The 17,675-nt window shown below is 40.5% G+C and overlaps 1 protein-coding gene across 4 annotated transcripts in view; it reads left to right on the top strand.

Moving 5' to 3' along the window:
- elavl4 (ELAV like neuron-specific RNA binding protein 4) overlaps positions 1–17,675 on the top strand; it is a 90,631-nt gene that overhangs the window by 47,310 nt on the left and 25,646 nt on the right. For all 4 annotated transcript variants that reach the window (XM_060930856.1, XM_060930857.1, XM_060930860.1 and 1 more), the window contains one exon: positions 2,463–2,703. In XM_060930856.1, the coding sequence (XP_060786839.1) occupies positions 2,463–2,703 (241 nt within the window). The remainder of the gene's footprint in view (positions 1–2,462; positions 2,704–17,675) is intronic.

Here is a 17,675-nt window from a genome sequence, read left to right as displayed (position 1 = left end):
TAGCACAGGCACACTGAAAGGCATCCGTTCATGGTGCTGCTAACATACACACTCCAACACAACTCTGGATCTCCTTGGCTCGGGGACATTAGGCTGGTTGAACCTTATATTTTTATCCCCATCCTGACATTCTTATGTAAGGCAGAGTGGCAGAGCTACTTTCCTTCCCACTCACACACATTTGCACACTAACACACACACACACACACGTACGTATACATACACACAGCTTGAGCGAAGCGACACAGCATTCAGGGACACTCGGCAGATCTGCCATTGCATTTGCAGAAATAAAGGAATGTAATCTGGGGCTGGTGTTCAGCTGAATAAGAGGCAAGCTGATGTCTGTCCTCAGGCTGACACCGAGCCTTTTGTGACGGCACAACCTTCCTTTATCGCTGGCTGCCTTCTCCTGAACACTACATCCTGACCTCCGTGCAGACGCCATTTGTAAGGAATGTTCTGCTGTTGGAGAAGATTTATTCTATACATTATATTATATAATTTGCTCCATAACGTGTGCTGATCCTTCAGGATTGCTTTTAGCAGCCGTGGTTAGAAATGCCTCTCTCATGTGACAGCTTTTTAAAAAAGATAGATGGAAAAGAGAAAAATGGGAGGACAACTCTAACAGGTGTAAGGCTTTAATTTGATTGAATTATTATTTTTAATCTTCTGTCATGCTGGGAGAATATAACAGAATGACACACAGAAGGAACAGACTTAATAATGCCCCCTTAAACACCCCCCACCACACACACACACACACAGCAATCTTGTCCTGTTGCAGTGGTGCCTATTTTACCACTGTGCACGCCTCTGTCTCACTGCTGTGTGCATACTTTCAAGAGCGGAATTAACATTTGCATCCTCAGAGCTTCGCATCCTTTGGGTTGCAAGCATCATTTTGTCATACTGGAAATTGCAAGGATATGTGTGTGCCAAGATAAAAAATAAACGTAAATACAAGTCTTATAGGAGAGACCATCGGGTTTGCTGTACAGCCTCTTTTTTTCTAGAGTAATAACAAAATAATAACCAAGGATCTTTAGTTAAAGAATTTACAGTCGTGGAAATTTAATTAATGTTGCTTTTGTATTTGTAATGCCTTTACATTTAAAATTGATGAGATTTTTCTCTGTTTCGTAATCAGAAGTAATTTATAAATGTGAATGCTGACCTAGCTTTAGACTGAGAGGACAACAATTTCATGCCTTTTTTTTTTTTTTTGATAAGGGAGGACAAAGTCTCAGAATACAAACACAAAATGTAGCTTGAACAGCTAAAAATATCAGCGGCTGTATTTTAGCTTAGATCTCAGTTTTCGACTCTCCGCTCTATTATTTGCCACTTTTGAATCTATCAGCACAAAGCATTAGAATGTTTTTTTTTCTTCTTCTTCTCTCTCTCTATCTCTGCACTTTAGATTTCAGTCTGAATTCCACACCACGCCTGAAAAGCAGAGCTGAATATTAAACATGGTTGGGTAACATCCCTCTAGTGACAAACGGGTTGAGTTCACCCAGGTGTGATCAATGTTTGTTTCTTCTGAGGGGATTTTTTTAACACTTTAGTGACGAATGAAATGTTTTGACAGTTATGAATGTCCCTGTGAGACCCCGTGGCCGGCTTCTAAAAAAACCCTGCCACAATGAGAAAGCCATCACGGCTCTGTGTTCATACAGTGTTCAGTGCTGTCTCCTGGGGTCAGGATCATTAGTTATGGAAAGGTGCGAAAGCTAAACTGAACCCTTCCAAGTTTTTCAACACTTCATAATTGGTTGTTTCTGAGCAGTTCTGACAGGAGAGGACAGTTAGTACATGCGTCAGCCCAGAAGGAACTGACACAACTGTAACCACCCAACGCCAAAAAAAAAAAAAAGACTGATGAAATTATGTGTACATGCACTCAAAATCCTGAAAGAAAAAAAATAAAATCGACGGCAGAAACGAACGAGGTGCTTCTAAAGCTCCGTCTCCCTCAGGGCCGACATGATGCACTTCTAACACCTGTTCTTAAATGCACAACTGAACAACCAGCAAACATGTCACTCTTACTGTCACACTGCCTAGTTACAAACCACAGCCAAACTCAAAAAACAACCACAGATAGATAAAGCAAGGCAAAGAAAAAACATCTAGTGATTCAGGAATGTAGCATGTGTACATAAAATAATATCGTGGAAAGCTATACTACTGGTTTTTAGAAGAAGGGACTTACATTTGATCCGTAAAATTGGTGTATTAATGCTAATCAAGGTGATAAACTGTATTAGAGAAGGTTTGTAAATATGAACGCATTTCATTTGGTTTAAAGTAAGTAATAGTAAGTACAATTTATTCAAGATTTAAACTGTTAATCAAACACATTAGAAATGATGTTTTTGTTTAAGCACTGGCCTTCTGTAATAAGAGAGTCACCATCTTGTTCCGGTCGTCTTACCCGCATTCCCTCTCCGCAGATAATCAGTAACATGGAGCCTCAGGTGACGAATGGGCCGAACCCAGCCACAGCCAACGGGCCATCGAGCAACAACCGCAGTTGCCCGTCGCCCATGCAGACCAGCAGCTCCAACGACGACAGCAAGACCAACCTCATCGTCAACTACCTGCCCCAGAACATGACCCAAGAGGAGTTCCGCAGCCTTTTCGGCAGCATTGGCGAAATTGAGTCCTGCAAGCTGGTCCGCGACAAAATCACAGGTACTGCAGGAAGCAAAGATGAAGGAAAGTGGGAGAAACCGATGCAAAGCACTGACAGAGGGTGGGAAGTGGGTGTGAAAGGTACCAAAAATAAGGGACATACAAGTGCCAGTCTGTCCAATTGAAATAAAAGCAGTCAAATCCCCTCAAAGTGTCCACGTAGGTGTGAAATGGAGGACGGCCTACTGACGCTTCCCCAAACAGCAGATCGAGTAAATGCTTCACACGAGTGATCGGGGAAGCAGTGCTGCAGGTCGGCTCGGGAGCAGGGTGCTCTAGTGTTTCATATGGCACAGAGCATTGGTCCATGATCTCAAGGCTTCCTGCTGCTCATTACGCTGTAGGGGCCACATGTTTAAGCCCTCAGAGAGCAAATGAGAGAGAGGACACACTGGGGTATGTAAGCTGCACTCCCTTGCTAATCCCACACTAGTGGCCATGTGGGTGGCACACAGATGGATGTGGAGGCTGTGAACAGATAATGCCAGATAATGGCTTCCATTTTATATCCTACTTAGTGACACTTTGCTCCAGATAATCTCATTAGACCAGGGCCGAGCCTAAAGCCAGTTTTTTTTTTGTTTGTTTTGTTTTTAAACAAAAAGAAGGAGATGGGTTTGGAAAAGGGCAGGGGGAGAGAGCTGGTCACAGATCACAGCAAGGAACAGTCTGAGTCGTAAGCAAACCAGTGTTGTGGGTCATTGGAGTCATTGGCAAGCAGGCAGACGGCAGAGCATCAGTCCTGAGATGGCACCGTTTTCTCTCTACATATGGTTTGAGGATTAATTTTTAATCACATTATTACTTTTTTTCACTCCACACTATTATATCATTTAGCATTTTCATGAACTATAACACCTAATTTAAAGTTAAGAACCAGTTTCCAAGTCTTTCATTAGGACTGTAACACTACACGTCATTGTGCTGTGGCCCCAGGCTGCACGAAATCTTTAAAAAAACAAAACAAAAAACCCCAGCCACCTCAGTGTTATCCATTTTGTGCTTTTTCCTGCTGGTTTATATGAAGGTGTTTGGGTTTTTTACATTTTTATCGTGTAACATCAAAAAGAACATATTCCAAAATGCAAAGAAAATATAAATCTTGATAATAAACCCCCAAATTTAAAAAGATTGCATCATAATCTATTTAAATCTCTCTTTGGTGATTAGAACTCAAATAATGAACTTGGACACTGATCATTTTTGTCCTGCTAGGCCAAAGAACTGCATTTGATAAAGGACAACATACAGTATATCTTAATAATACAAATTGCTCGAAAATGTTTGGTATGTCGGGCGGCATGGTGGCGTAGTGGTTAGCACTGTTGCCTCACAGCAAGAAAGTCCTGGGTTTGAGGGCGGCGAGGGCCTTTTTATGTGGCGTTTGCATGCTGTCCGCGTGGGTTTCCTCCGAGTGCTCCGGTTTCCCCCACAGTCCAAAGGCATGCAGGTTAGGCTAATTGGTGGCTCTAAACTGACGGTGAGTGTGAATGGTTGTCTGCGTGTCAGCCCTGCGATGACCTGGCGACTCATCCAGGGTGTACCCCACCTCTCGCCCATAGTCAGCTGGGATAGGCTCCAGCTTGCGTGCGACCCTGTAGGACAGGATGAGCGGCTACAGATAATGGATGGATGGTTGGTATGTTCAAAATTTTTTTTATAATCGTCTCCAAAATTCATGCATGTCCGCTATTCGATCTAAAATCTGTTTTTATGTTTCAACCCTGCGATTCCGTCACTGTTCCGTACATCAGGGAAATCAAGCAGCACTAGCACTTCATGCAAATAACACAGATCAAGTAGTTTCTCAAATACCACTTAATTATTGCTACAACTCATCTCATTTCATTCAACCTTCTCTAATGTAATGGTGGTGCTCCATGTTCATGACTGTTTTATAAATACCCCCGAGTCATAGTATTGAAGTAAGGAAGCATCTATGAAGCATTAGGAAGCTTGTATGCAGTTTTTTTTTGAGGAAGTACCCAAAATCATGGGTACGGTTTGTTTCCACCAGGTCTCTGAAATAGCTCAGGAGAGCACAATGCTTTATAAATACACTCATTTCTACCACCTATAACTGTTAGATATCTGTGGCGCCAGTCTGAATTTCCTCGTTCAGAATTTCAGACTAACTAAGCACCCCTATTTTCTATGAAATATGACTGCATGCTCAGGCTGCTGTCATCATTAACTATACTCCTAGGGTTATGAAGAAGAGAGAGAAAGTGAGAGAAACAGAGAGTGGGAGTTTGAACGTGGATGGCCTCAGTGCCTGAATGTCAAAATATTTGACCAGATCAGTCTTCCTGTGCAGTGCGCTTGATTTTCATCAGCACGCCACCAATCCAAGCAAGAAGAGATTCTTCTCTGTTTTTCAAAGCACTTTGACATATACGAGAATCCTTTTACAGGCAGTTCAAAAGCAGACACGACGGCTCCTTCGACAAGGTGACAACAGGCAGGTTTTTTCTTCCACTTTCTTCTCCTTTCCCTCGTTCCTGTCAGCTTTGATGAAACACCAGGCAGATGAGTTAACTCTAGCAACAGCTACCTCTCTTGCTCCCTAACAGCCCGGCCAAATGCTGCCCATTGAATTGCCAAGGAAAATTGTTTACCCGTCTTCTCTGGCACACACTTACGCGCACAGTTCTCTAACCAGCTGGCTGTGCATGCAATAAACCAGAGACTCGAGGCCTAATACTTTATTAAGTGCCAATATATACGTAGGTACAGAAAACTGTATGCAAATGTGCACGCATGCTCCATCAACTTGCTCCTTCTTTTTTTCAATCCATCACCTTAACCAAATCTCATCTCTAGCCGCTTTATCCTTCTACAGGGTCGCAGGCAAGCTGGAGCCTATCCCAGCTGACTATGGGCGAAAGGCGGGGTACACCCTGGACAAGTCGCCAGGTCATCACAGGGCTGACACATAGACACAGACAACCATTCACACCTACGGTCAATTTAGAGTCACCAGTTAACCTAACCTGCATGTCTTTGGACTGTGGGGGAAACCGGAGCACCCGGAGGAAACCCACGCGGACACGGGGAGAACATGCAAACTCCGCACAGAAAGGCCCTCGCCAGCCCCGGGGCTCGAACCCAGGACCTTCTTGCTGTGAGGCGACAGCGCTAACCACTACACCACCGTGCCGCCACCTTAACCAAATAGTAAATGAAATGTTTCATTCCAGTTAGTTGTTATATTTATTCTTATTTGTGTATATTTTGTCAGCAGAAACTATTTTAGCCCAGCTTTAAAGGTAGAAAAAAAGTCATTACAGTGAGGATTTGTTTAGGGCCATGAATAAAACAGATGGCTATGCTGCTAACATAGTGCAAAGTCTTTGTTTTTAAAGGCCTGAATCAAGTATGCATCTTCCGCCAAGGCTGCTGTCTCAGCTCCTGTCTGCTGACTACTAATAAAAGAGCTAAACACATACTACTGTAATGCGGAGAGGTTTCTTATGGTCTGTGCTGAATCTTCAATGAAAACCCTTAATGGAATATGTAAATGTGTTTGTCGGAAGACAGTGATACCGTAGGGCTGATCGGTAGAGATGACACGATAGAGACCGATCTATGGGTTTGTAGAACTGACGAGGATCTGTGTTTGTTTGCCTAGATGCATTTGGTGCAGAAATATGAATGTGCTTGTGTTTATAATGACAAATCCAAAAAGCAAAACACAGTCGTGGAGGGCAACCAATTGACTGCATCTGTGATTTTCCGTCTCAGGAGGAGGGTTAAAATGAAAGTCCTCTGTTCGAGTTCTGTGAGCGGCAAACAATTACTGCACAATTAAAAATGAAAAACTGCTCCTTTTTCTTTGTCTTGCACTCAGGCCAATGTTCTATCATGTCCCCTGAAAGGGAAAATCGAAAAGCACACACACACACTCTCATCCCCTTTGATGTCTGCCATTTCCCTTCATTGTTTTCCCATTCTCTCTCAAACCACAGGCATCACTGGCTGGTGTTTAATGACTTGGCACACAAAGTGATGCTCCCATCAGTTCAGTCTGTGTTTAACATTTATGTAGCTGACATCAAACAGCCTCCTACATTGTACATCTGTTTGTTCAGTTGCATATCCCATTCGCACACCAAACATCACCAACATCTGTCGTGATACTGACCTGAGTGTAGCAAGTCCAAGCAAATTCTGAGTGCAAACTTGACCTCCAGCTGATCTTAGAACAGTACAGGGTATCGATCCCAGGCTGGGACACTCCACCTGAGTGAAGACTCAGTCACACTGACAATACCTGAAGAATTCCTGACAATAGCTGCTGGGGAGGGGCGGCACGGTGGTGTAGTGGTTAGCGCTGTCGCCTCACAGCAAGAAGGTCCGGGTTTGAGCCCCGGGGCTGGCGAGGGCCTTTCTGTGTGGAGTTTGCATGTTGTCCGGTTTCCCCCACAGTCCAAAGACATGCAGGTTAGGTTAACTGGTGACTCTAAATTGACCGTAGGTGTGAATGGTTGTCTGTGTCTATGTGTCAGCCCTGTGATGACCTGGCGACTTGTCCAGGGTGTACCCCACCTTTTGCCCGTAGTCAGCTGGGATAGGCTCCAGCTTGCCTGCGACCCTGTAGGACAGGATAAAGCAGCTAGAGATAATGAGATGAGACCTGCTGGGGAAGCAGAAATTTGCTCCATGTGGCAGAATTGTACTCTGTCAGAAGTGTTTTAATCAGCATGAGACTAAAATAAAGCCAAACTAACTATACAGAGAGCTACTAAGGATGGAGGTTTCACAAGGCAGGTGTGACAAAAGAAATGTGAGGTGACGCTCTGTAAAGTGGAGATCATGAATATTCGAATTTATGCTGGAGAGACAATTAACGTGATGCCTTGATGAATTCCAATTTCAGCGTAGTAAGAGCACAGGGGAATGTGTAATTGTTATTCAAGCTAAAAGCATCCAAAGCTAATTTACATTGTCTGACAATTAACTTTTCTTCACTGTCTCATTTCCTCTGACGAACAAGGAGCAGAAATCAACGTTCTATACCTGACATTTGGCTGGGGAAATGAGGAGTGATTTCTCACCGAATCACAGTTAACTAAAACGGCATACAGTATTTAGGATACTTTTAATGCAACATAATCCTTCACCCACACTGTAAAAAAAGAATAGTTGAGAATACTTGAAATTTCAAGGCAACAGTCTGCATTAAGAATTTTATGTTTTGCCAATGATGTGCCCATCCAAACTATGATAAAACTCTTATCTTTATTAAGAATTCTTAATTAAGTCAATTTTCAATTCCTCATTCTGCCAACATAGATTTCTCTTTTTGCTGAACAGTGGCATTCACAGTAGTGCAAAAAGGCAATTGAGGTTATCAGACTTTTTTGGGGGGCTTTTTTCACCTTTATTTGGATAGGACAGTGTAGAGACAGGAAATGAGCGGGAGAGATCGGGAAATGACCTCGGGTCGGAATCGAACCCGGGTCCCCGGATTTATGGTATGGCGCCTTATCCACCTGAGCCACGACACCATACCCATGATGTGGGTTTTAAAAACTTTATTTCAATATTGAAGTTTTGTAATTGTGTAGAACAATGAAAAAAGGCATGTATAGTTTAATGATAAATTGTGGCTCAGGTGGATAAGGCGCCATACCATAAATCCAGGGACCCGGGTTCGGTTCTGACCCGAGGTCATTTCCTGATCCCTTCCCGTCTCTCTCTTTCCCGCTCATTTCCTGTCTCTACGTTGTCCTATCTAAACAGAGGTGAAAAAAGCCCCCAAAAAATCTAAAAAAAAAAATTGTGATAACCTCAATTGCCTTTTTGCACTACTGTGAATGCCACTGTTCAGCAAAAAGAGAAATCTATGTTGGCAGAATGAGGAATTGAAAATTGACTTAATTAAGAATTCTTAATAAAGATAACAGTTTTATCATAGTTTGGATTATCATGGGCACATCGTTGGCAAAATATAAAATTCTTAATGCAGACTGTTGCCTTTAAATTTCAAGTATTCTCAACTATTTTTTTTTTACAGTGCAGGCAAAATGATCTTGATTTGCTTTTTTAAACATTTTTTTTTTAACTTAGGCATTATATATAAAGTTAATATCTCACAGACACAAATACGTTTGTTGCGTTTTCATTTTTGCCATTAGTCTTTTATATATTTTGTTCATCTGCTACCAAACTAGTGGTAAATATGCGCTTCCAACTGGAGTTATGAATCATTCAGCTCTTATTTAACACTGTATGCTTTAAACACCATATACACCGTATCTACACCAAAAATGAGCATCAGCTCATGGATTATTCTACAGCTCACTTTCCACATCACAGGATCACGTGGGCTTCTGGGGAGCCTTTGGAGCAGCTGCCAGCTCCGTCATGTGCGAGGGTCTAACATTGCTTTGTTGGGGTGTCCCATATTCACTGCGCTCGGCATTCTCCTCACACACTCATCCATTTCAGACAGCCCACATACTTTGGGCTGTGCACCAATTCACCGTAGGCTCCAGCTCAGTGGGGAGAGGGAGAACCCGGGGGCGGGAGGCTCCTCCGTCTCCCAGCTGTTCCACTAGCCTGGCAGAGAAAAATGCTGACAGCATCCCATCAGTTACCCTGTGCTGTTTACTGTATATTTAGAGATGTGTACGATATTTAGCAGATAAATGGTTGATAAAATTTATTTGAACACAAGAGTGTCTAGCTCCTGTAGTTATAGATCATTAAATATCGTTATGCAATGTTTTTTGTTTTGTTTTTTTGGCATTTGGTTATACAAAGGCTAGAGTTAAGGTGCACCACAGAATATTAATCATCAGATAAGGTTCACGCACCACAGTGTAATTTGTAACAACAGGGTGGAGGTGTGATTGTTTATGCAAAGCTATTAAAAGAATGCAAATTCTAAGGCCATGTTGCAGAAGAAGAGCAAAACACACTCGGTATAAAAACAGCTCTATGTTTGCACTAGATCATGCAATTGTACTAGGTTTGGTAGAAAATATAATTTAAATCCTGCAAATTAGCACCAAGGTTTTTATTAAAACCGGTAATCAGTTACACGGAACAAACAAGTCCAATCCACTATTGTGAAACTGTTTCATGCCATTGTAACTTGTTATATTATATATAATATGGATGCAAGTGTTTTACTGGGAAATATGCCACTCGTATTTTTCATACAAGCTACATACGGGACATGGAGAACCAAAACCGTGACATAATTCTCTGCATGTCACTCGTGAGGAAATCAATGAATTGTTTTGATAAATTTGGGTACTTTTTGTTTGTGAATGTATCTATATAATAAAGAAGAACATCACACGTTGGCTTGAAGACATGAAGTTTATCTTTTCATGATGAAAAACTTGCATTTTTCATATAAAATGCATCGCAGAGCCGAGTGACGTATTTAAATCATATTGGCTGGTGTTGAGGTATATCAGATATATTCCATTCAGCTAGCATGATATTAAATGAGTCAAAGACAAGTTCAATATCATGCTAGCTGAATGGAATATATCTCATCTCATTATCTCTAGCTGCTTTATCCTTCTACAGGGTCGCAGGCAAGCTGGAGCCTATCCCAGCTGACTATGGGCGAAAGGCGGGGTACACCCTGGACAAGTCGCCAGGTCATCACAGGGCTGACACATAGACACAGACAACCATTCACACTCACATTCACACCTACGCTCAATTTAGAGTCACCAGTTAACCTAACCTGCATGTCTTTGGACTGTGGGGGAAACCGGAGCACCCGGAGGAAACCCACGCGGACACGGGGAGAACATGCAAACTCCGCACAGAAAGGCCCTCGCCGGCCCCGGGGCTCGAACCCAGGACCTTCTTGCTGTGAGGCGACAGCGCTAACCACTACACCACCGTGCCGCCCTGGAATATATCTGATATACCAAAAAAAAAAGCTATTATTATTATACATACACATTCCTTTCTGGTGTTCAACGCGTCTTTCTCTTTGAAAATTCTCTCAAAATCTTCCATATTTAACAAAGAAAACCTGGCGGCCATGTTTGTTTACAAATTGTCACAGTAACTCGCCAGCGCAGAAATTTTATGTCTCCGACGTATGATGTCATGTTGTCTTGACAACCATGCAATATCGTAAACCATATTCAACGCTCATTCTCCATTGGGTAGAGTGACATAAAAAAAAACACGTAGGATAAGCGATATGCTAACAATATTGCATGCTATCAAACCAAATGAATGAAAGCCACGAGAAGAGAATAGAAAACATGTTTTTATTCCATCCAAAGTGTGTCCTGTATGGATAATAATTTCCAATATCTCACTCTGATGACGACACTCGTAGCGTTTTCCCGCTGACTAGCCGCGTATTTTCAAAATGGCAAACCGGTTCAAAATTAAAATTCTTTTGATTAACTTGAAAATGAATCAAGTTCGCTTCACTCACTCGTGAATACGTTCACAGCTTGAAGATAAACTTCATATCTTAGTGCAACCGTGTAATATTCTCTCTCTCTCCATGTATGCATATATATATATATATATATATATATATATATATATATATATATATATATGATCCACGCTTATGGGTACTGAAATGGGGACATGAACTTATTTTTAAAAATTCACCTAAAACCATTTCTTTTTTTTACCATCAGGTCACAAAACATGTAATCTTTAATGAATGAATGAATGATATGTTAAAAGACAACTTTAATTTTCTGAGATGTAATAAAAACATATTTATATGCCAAAGTTGATGTCTGTTACATTACTTCTGTTACGATTGTCCATCTCGCGTCTGTTACAAATTAATTACAATCTAGCTCTATACCATGTTAATCTTATTGAAAGAATGTGTATGTTTATTCTACTACACATGTTTATTAATTATATTTGCTAAAACATCACCTTCCTATGTTTCAAAAAGTAATTCTACATTGTTAAAATTGAGAATATATATGTCCACAACACTTCTGTTACGTTCTGACTTTGGCATATAAATATGTTTTTATTACATCTCAGAAAATTAAAGTTATCTTTTAACATATCATTCATTAAAGATTACATGTTTTGTGACCTGATGGTAAAAAAAGAAATGGTTTTAGGTGAATTTTTAAAAATAAGTTCATGTCCCCATTTCAGTACCCATAAGCATGGAATCACTCATATATATATATATATATTGCGTACAGGTTTTTTTTGTAAGTTAGCGCCTACGAGTTGCCACCTATGTCAGCCAATGGGCTAAAAAGAGGCAAGCAAAGAAATATTAGCCTTTAATCAAAATTCAATCAGAAGATACAAAGCTGCTTTTAGCTTTTGTCTGAGAAAGCACTTAGCCAGCCTTGAGTGAATTATGTAGCTTATGTAGCATGAATGGGCTGAATTAAAGCCATTAGAGCTGATGATAAACAACATTTATAATGCAAACTTATATCATAACCCACCGCATTATCTAATTACACTCCACTCAAGCCTTTGTCTCCTTTGATATAAAATAACCGAGCAAATTAGAAAAGTCATAAATTCATCCTTAGCCATCAAATTGAAGAACGAGTTCTGATTAGGCGTAAACTAATTTGTATTTTTGTGTCTTCTCTCCTGTTGCTAATAGAGCAGAATAGCTAGAAAATGGTGGAACGTTCCCTCGGCAGAGAACAGTACTATCCCTAGATGCTGTTGCAGCAAGGACAAAATATCAGGCAGGGAACACCAGTGATACATTTGTTTTGACAAATTGAAGAGGCCTTTCTCCTTCCCTTCTTTGCCTTCCACATCCTAAATCTGACAAAATTTTAGACTGACCAAACACATTTCATTGTTGTGTAGCCAGGAAGCTTCATACCATCAAGGTGAGTTAGAATCAGATGCTTACAGAGCTGTCACATTTCTTTTCGCAGAGCCGTTCTTCCCATTCTTCCTCCTGCACAGAGACGCAATTCTGCACCGCCACCTGACTCGAGTGAAAAGACAGAACATGGCTGCCATAGAGTTTGAGAACGAGAAGATTGCTGCAGGCAGTGTAGTGTTTAACTCAATTTTTTTATCTCATTCTCAATCAATGAAAGCACTGGGCCTTTAAATGATGCTTCAGTCATTTAAATCATTCAGCCCGAGTTTGAAATATTCAGAGTTCCAGTCTGGCATGAAGATTTTGAGAGTAGACTGTCATGCTACTGGAGACACAAATTACTCAAATATGTTACATCGCAATAGAAAGTCGTATAGTGTGTGTGTGTGCTTGCGCAAATAAACACTCAGAAGAAAACAATGGCATGGCTGTTTTGTGTTTGTGTATAAAGAATGCTGCACACCTACCAGGCCTCATTTTACATAATGCAAATTCTGGGTTGGGGGTTTATGGTATCAATGTTTCGTCGCAGATCCTTAAGGTCATCTCGAAACATCTGTCTTTCTCTCTAGATCCTTTTCTAACAGGACACACAGGGAGCTGCGGCTATTTCCTCTTCCCCTCCATACCCATAATCGTTAGTAGTCATGATGACAAGAGGACAGCTGTTCTAAAGATCACAACATCGGCTCATGTCATTTATTCACTCACACATGCTGCATTGCACCTTGATTAGGATCTGCAACAAACACAACACGCACTGTTCACAGATCCTCTACAGTACCGAAAATAGCGATAAGCTTCATCTCATCATCTCTAGCCACTTTATACTGTTCTACAGGGTCGCAGGCAAGCTGGAGCCTATCCCAGCTGACTACGGGCGAAAGGCGGGGTACACCCTGGACAAGTCACCAGGTCATCACAGGGCTGACACATAGACACAGACAACCATTCACACTCTTACACACCTACGGTCAATTTAGAGTCACCAGTTAACCTAACCTGCATGTCTTTGGACTGTGGGGGAAACCGGAGCACCCGGAGGAAACCCACGCGGACACGGGGAGAACATGCAAACTCCGCACAGAAAGGCCCTCGCCGGCCACGGGGCTCGAACCCGGACCTTCTTGCTGTGAGGCGACAGCGCTAACCACTACACCACCGTGCCGCCCAGTGTTAAACTTCTGTTACATAAATGTAAAATAGTTAACAAAACATTATTCATTATTTTAACACTTAGTTGGCATTATGCTGTGTGCCGCTGTGGGTGAAAAAATTCCTTTCAAACGTTTCTCTTTTTGCCGAGGTGGTAAGCTTGCTTGAGGGAATTGAAAGTCAGAAAATGGGGAGATGCATGCTCATTAAAAGCTCATTAACAGTGCAATGTATCATTTCGTTTTGTTTTTTTTTCATTTAAACTGGCAATTACGATATATAAGTTAATGTATCCATTAATCTAATTGAATTTAATTGGGTTAATATCCCACTTTACCACCAAATGTTTACTGCCTTGTTGTCCCAGTGGAGTTTTTGAGGATCATTTCTTTAGTTTAGAAAAGATGCATTTCTCTTACTTTGGTTCAGTTTTTCCTCTCAGCTCTTCTTGGATGTAATCTTACATACACCTGAAATCCTATTTCCTATTTCTATTATGAACAGTATATATCATCAATAATGTATTTTTGTGCTATTGAGCTGATGAAAGATTAAATAAGTACATAGGTAGGCCTGTGTGTGTGCCTGAGTGCTCATGTAGTAAGGAAACCTTCTCTCTTATTCTCTGTTTTTAATAATAGATGTATTGTCCAGTCTCGTGGTGTGTGTGTGTGTGTGTGTGTGTGTAGCTTTTTTTTTTAAAGCCCACTCCTGTTCATTCCCCAAGCAACTCTGACCAATCCTGCCCACTCCTGCATTTATTAAATTTTGTTTATACCTGCCAGCAATATTTCCTAATGAACTGAGTTGGTTGTGTCTCCCAAAATATAAGCAAATTAGTCATTTCAAACATGATAATACATTGTGTAACTGCACATGAGCAACCCACAACCTCCCATACACTCCGCTGTTAATGAATTATTTGTCTCTTGACCTTCACATACGACCATTCTCACAACTTTTGTGTGCTCGTGTGTGTGTGTGAGTTTGAGTGAGCACTTGAGAAGGAGAAAGAATAATTTCAGCCAGAAGAAGAAGAGATGACATTTCCATCATTTCTTTAAAGTTTGTACTCAGCATTTTGCTGCAGAGAACAGAGACAGATTTACTGTGAGAATCAGTGCAACATTTGATTGAGGTGGCTGTTCTCAGTGCTTGGATTGGAATTTATTCGAGTTATTAATGAAAGAATTACTTCAATATTAAAAAAAAACAAACCTGAAACTTTCCTATGATCCCTTCCCATCTGCCAAACACAAGCATATTTCATTTCTCTTTTTTAGTTGGTAAATGAGTTAGACTCTTAGTTCTAACACACACACACACACACACACACACACACACACACAGTGAATGACTTCTGCGAGATGTAGATAAAAGAGGACAATATACAGTATTTTCTACACTACCAACACCAACACTACTACTTTTATTTCTACTAATATTACTACCGGGCGGCACGGTGGTGTAGTGGTTAGCGCTGTCGCCTCACAGCAAGAAGGTCCGGGTTCGAGCCCCGTGGCCGGCGAGGGCCTTTCTGTGCGGAGTTTGCATGTTCTCCCCGTGTCCGCGTGGGTTTCCTCCGGGTGCTCCGGTTTCCCCCACAGTCCAAAGACATGCAGGTTAGGTTAACTGGTGACTCTAAATTGGGCGTAGGTGTGAATGTGAGTGTGAATGGTTGTCTGTGTCTATGTGTCAGCCCTGTGATGACCTGGCGACTTGTCCAGGGTGTACCCCGCCTTTCGCCCATAGTCAGCTGGGATAGGCTCCAGCTTGCCTGTGACCCTGTAGAAGGATAAAGCGGCTAGAGATAATGAGATGAATATTACTACCACTACTACTTCTTTTCATAATTCTACTACTAATTTTTTAGGATTTCTATTACTAATATTACTACTATTTCTACTACTAATATTATTACTGCTGCTACTGTTACGACTACTTTTACAATTATCGAGTCCATAATTATCGACACCTTTTCAGATTTACCAATAAAAAAACTATTTTACAAAGGTGAGTTTCAGTTACAACAGTTATTACTGGTTAATTAATCAACCGGAAGACCGCCCTCGCCCTTTGATTTTGTCATCTGATGACACAGCTCGTTACCTTAGATGAAAGTTTTTTTCAGCACAGTCAGCAGTTTGAGGAAAACCTAGACGTCATCATCGCAGGTAAGCATGGTGGAAAGATCATGGACATGTTTTTACTGATCAAATTCACCGATATTTCATGATATCGTATCGTATTTGTATCTAAACACGCGTTTGAGAAGTCACGTGATGTTTCGATAATAGTGATCACTTTCACCGGTGTCCACCATTATCGATACCCTGTGGAATTAAGTGACATTTACAACTGTTATGGATCGAGCTTTGTGTAACATTGTTGAAGTCAATGAAGTACTTTAAAAAAAATAAAAGTGCTGTGATTTATAATAATTTTTTTCTGATTCAAAACAGAATGGAATGCTTATAGAGTATTTGGAATCCTATTGCAATAAATAGAATTTAGACCACAATTAAATTCCAAGCATATAAAAAAATTACATGCTTGAAATATTCAGATTTTTCTATTCCATTCAGAATTTTTTTTTTTTTGCAGTTTGTTGTAAATATCTACCACATATTACAATATCAGTAGACATTTTATATTTTGGTTCGAGGAATGACATGCGACCTTTGACCTGGATTTTCATGCGGTTACAATGTCGATTGCCTGCTGACATTTATTGGTAAACTACAAAACTAGAAATTAATACAAACAACAACGAATGATTAATGAAATGCAATCTACGAAAATACTTAGAAAGTGGGTAGAAAGTGGAACAAAAAGATTTTCTGACAGGTTAAACATTATCAGCTCATTTGTTTACAAACATTAGAATTACCAGACGTGCAGCTTGTGAACAGGCAAGGCAGGTAACTGCTTGGGGCCCCCTGGCCCAGGGGCCCCCTGAGAGTCGGGGCCCGAGGGCTTATTTATTTTGTTTTTTATTGTTTTTATTGTTCTTTACCATTGTAGTTTCACATTTGGAATTTAAAAAACTTTGGTTTCATACATTTTTCATTGGTGTCAGATTATTTATAACATATTGGTGATGAACACTGGTCAGAAGGGCCCCCTGGAAATTTTTGCTTGGGGCCACAACAGACTCTAGAATCGCCTCTGAGAATTACTTCCTCATTTACGTAAACACCAACAGATATATTTATAGAAAATATGTTTTGTACTAAATATAAGTCTACGTAAAGCAAATTTTAAATAAAAACTGTTTTGTTAACTTAATACCACATACCGATTATTTTTTTTAAAATAAATAATAATCTGGATGTCGATAACTATGGACAATGGTGTCGATAATTGTGGAACGGTGTCACATGATCTGATACACTAAGTAATCGGAATCAACTCATTTTTTTCCAGTGGAAGTTTGAGTAATTATTCATGCACAATTTACGTATTGAAACTCGTTTCTACTATTGCAATGGCCAAAAGATCATTAAGGTGTTGATAATTGTAGCCGCCGCTCGACTACTACATATTACAAAGACATTTAACAGTTATTCCATGAAATTGAGCCGGATATGAGCTGATAGCTGACGAGGCGCGTTGTGCCGAGATTGAGTGGAATAACTGTTTTATTCTATCTACATTCACTGGATTTTGAGAAACAGCATTTTTATTTTTTGCAAATTCGAACTTTATACAAAACATCCAACAAGGTAATTTCCGCTTAGAATGTAAACAAACTGGCAAAATGACAGTAGCAATTTGTGAAAAATGCTATAATAACACTTCTTGAAAAATAAAAAAAATATATATGTTCTTACCTTCAAATACTTTTATTCTATATTTTGTTGCTTTTTTATTTTGGGGGGTTTTGTTTTTGAGTAGAGTTTTTATTTCATTCTTGGTTGGTTCAGTAACACGCGCCGCATTTTCTTTTCCTTTTTTTTGGCGGTTTGGCACCACCTCCTGG

The sequence above is a fragment of the Neoarius graeffei genome, chromosome 10 (genome assembly GCF_027579695.1).
Source record: "Neoarius graeffei isolate fNeoGra1 chromosome 10, fNeoGra1.pri, whole genome shotgun sequence".
NCBI lineage: Eukaryota > Metazoa > Chordata > Actinopteri > Siluriformes > Ariidae > Neoarius > Neoarius graeffei.
This window is presented reverse-complemented; position numbering and strand designations above follow the sequence as displayed.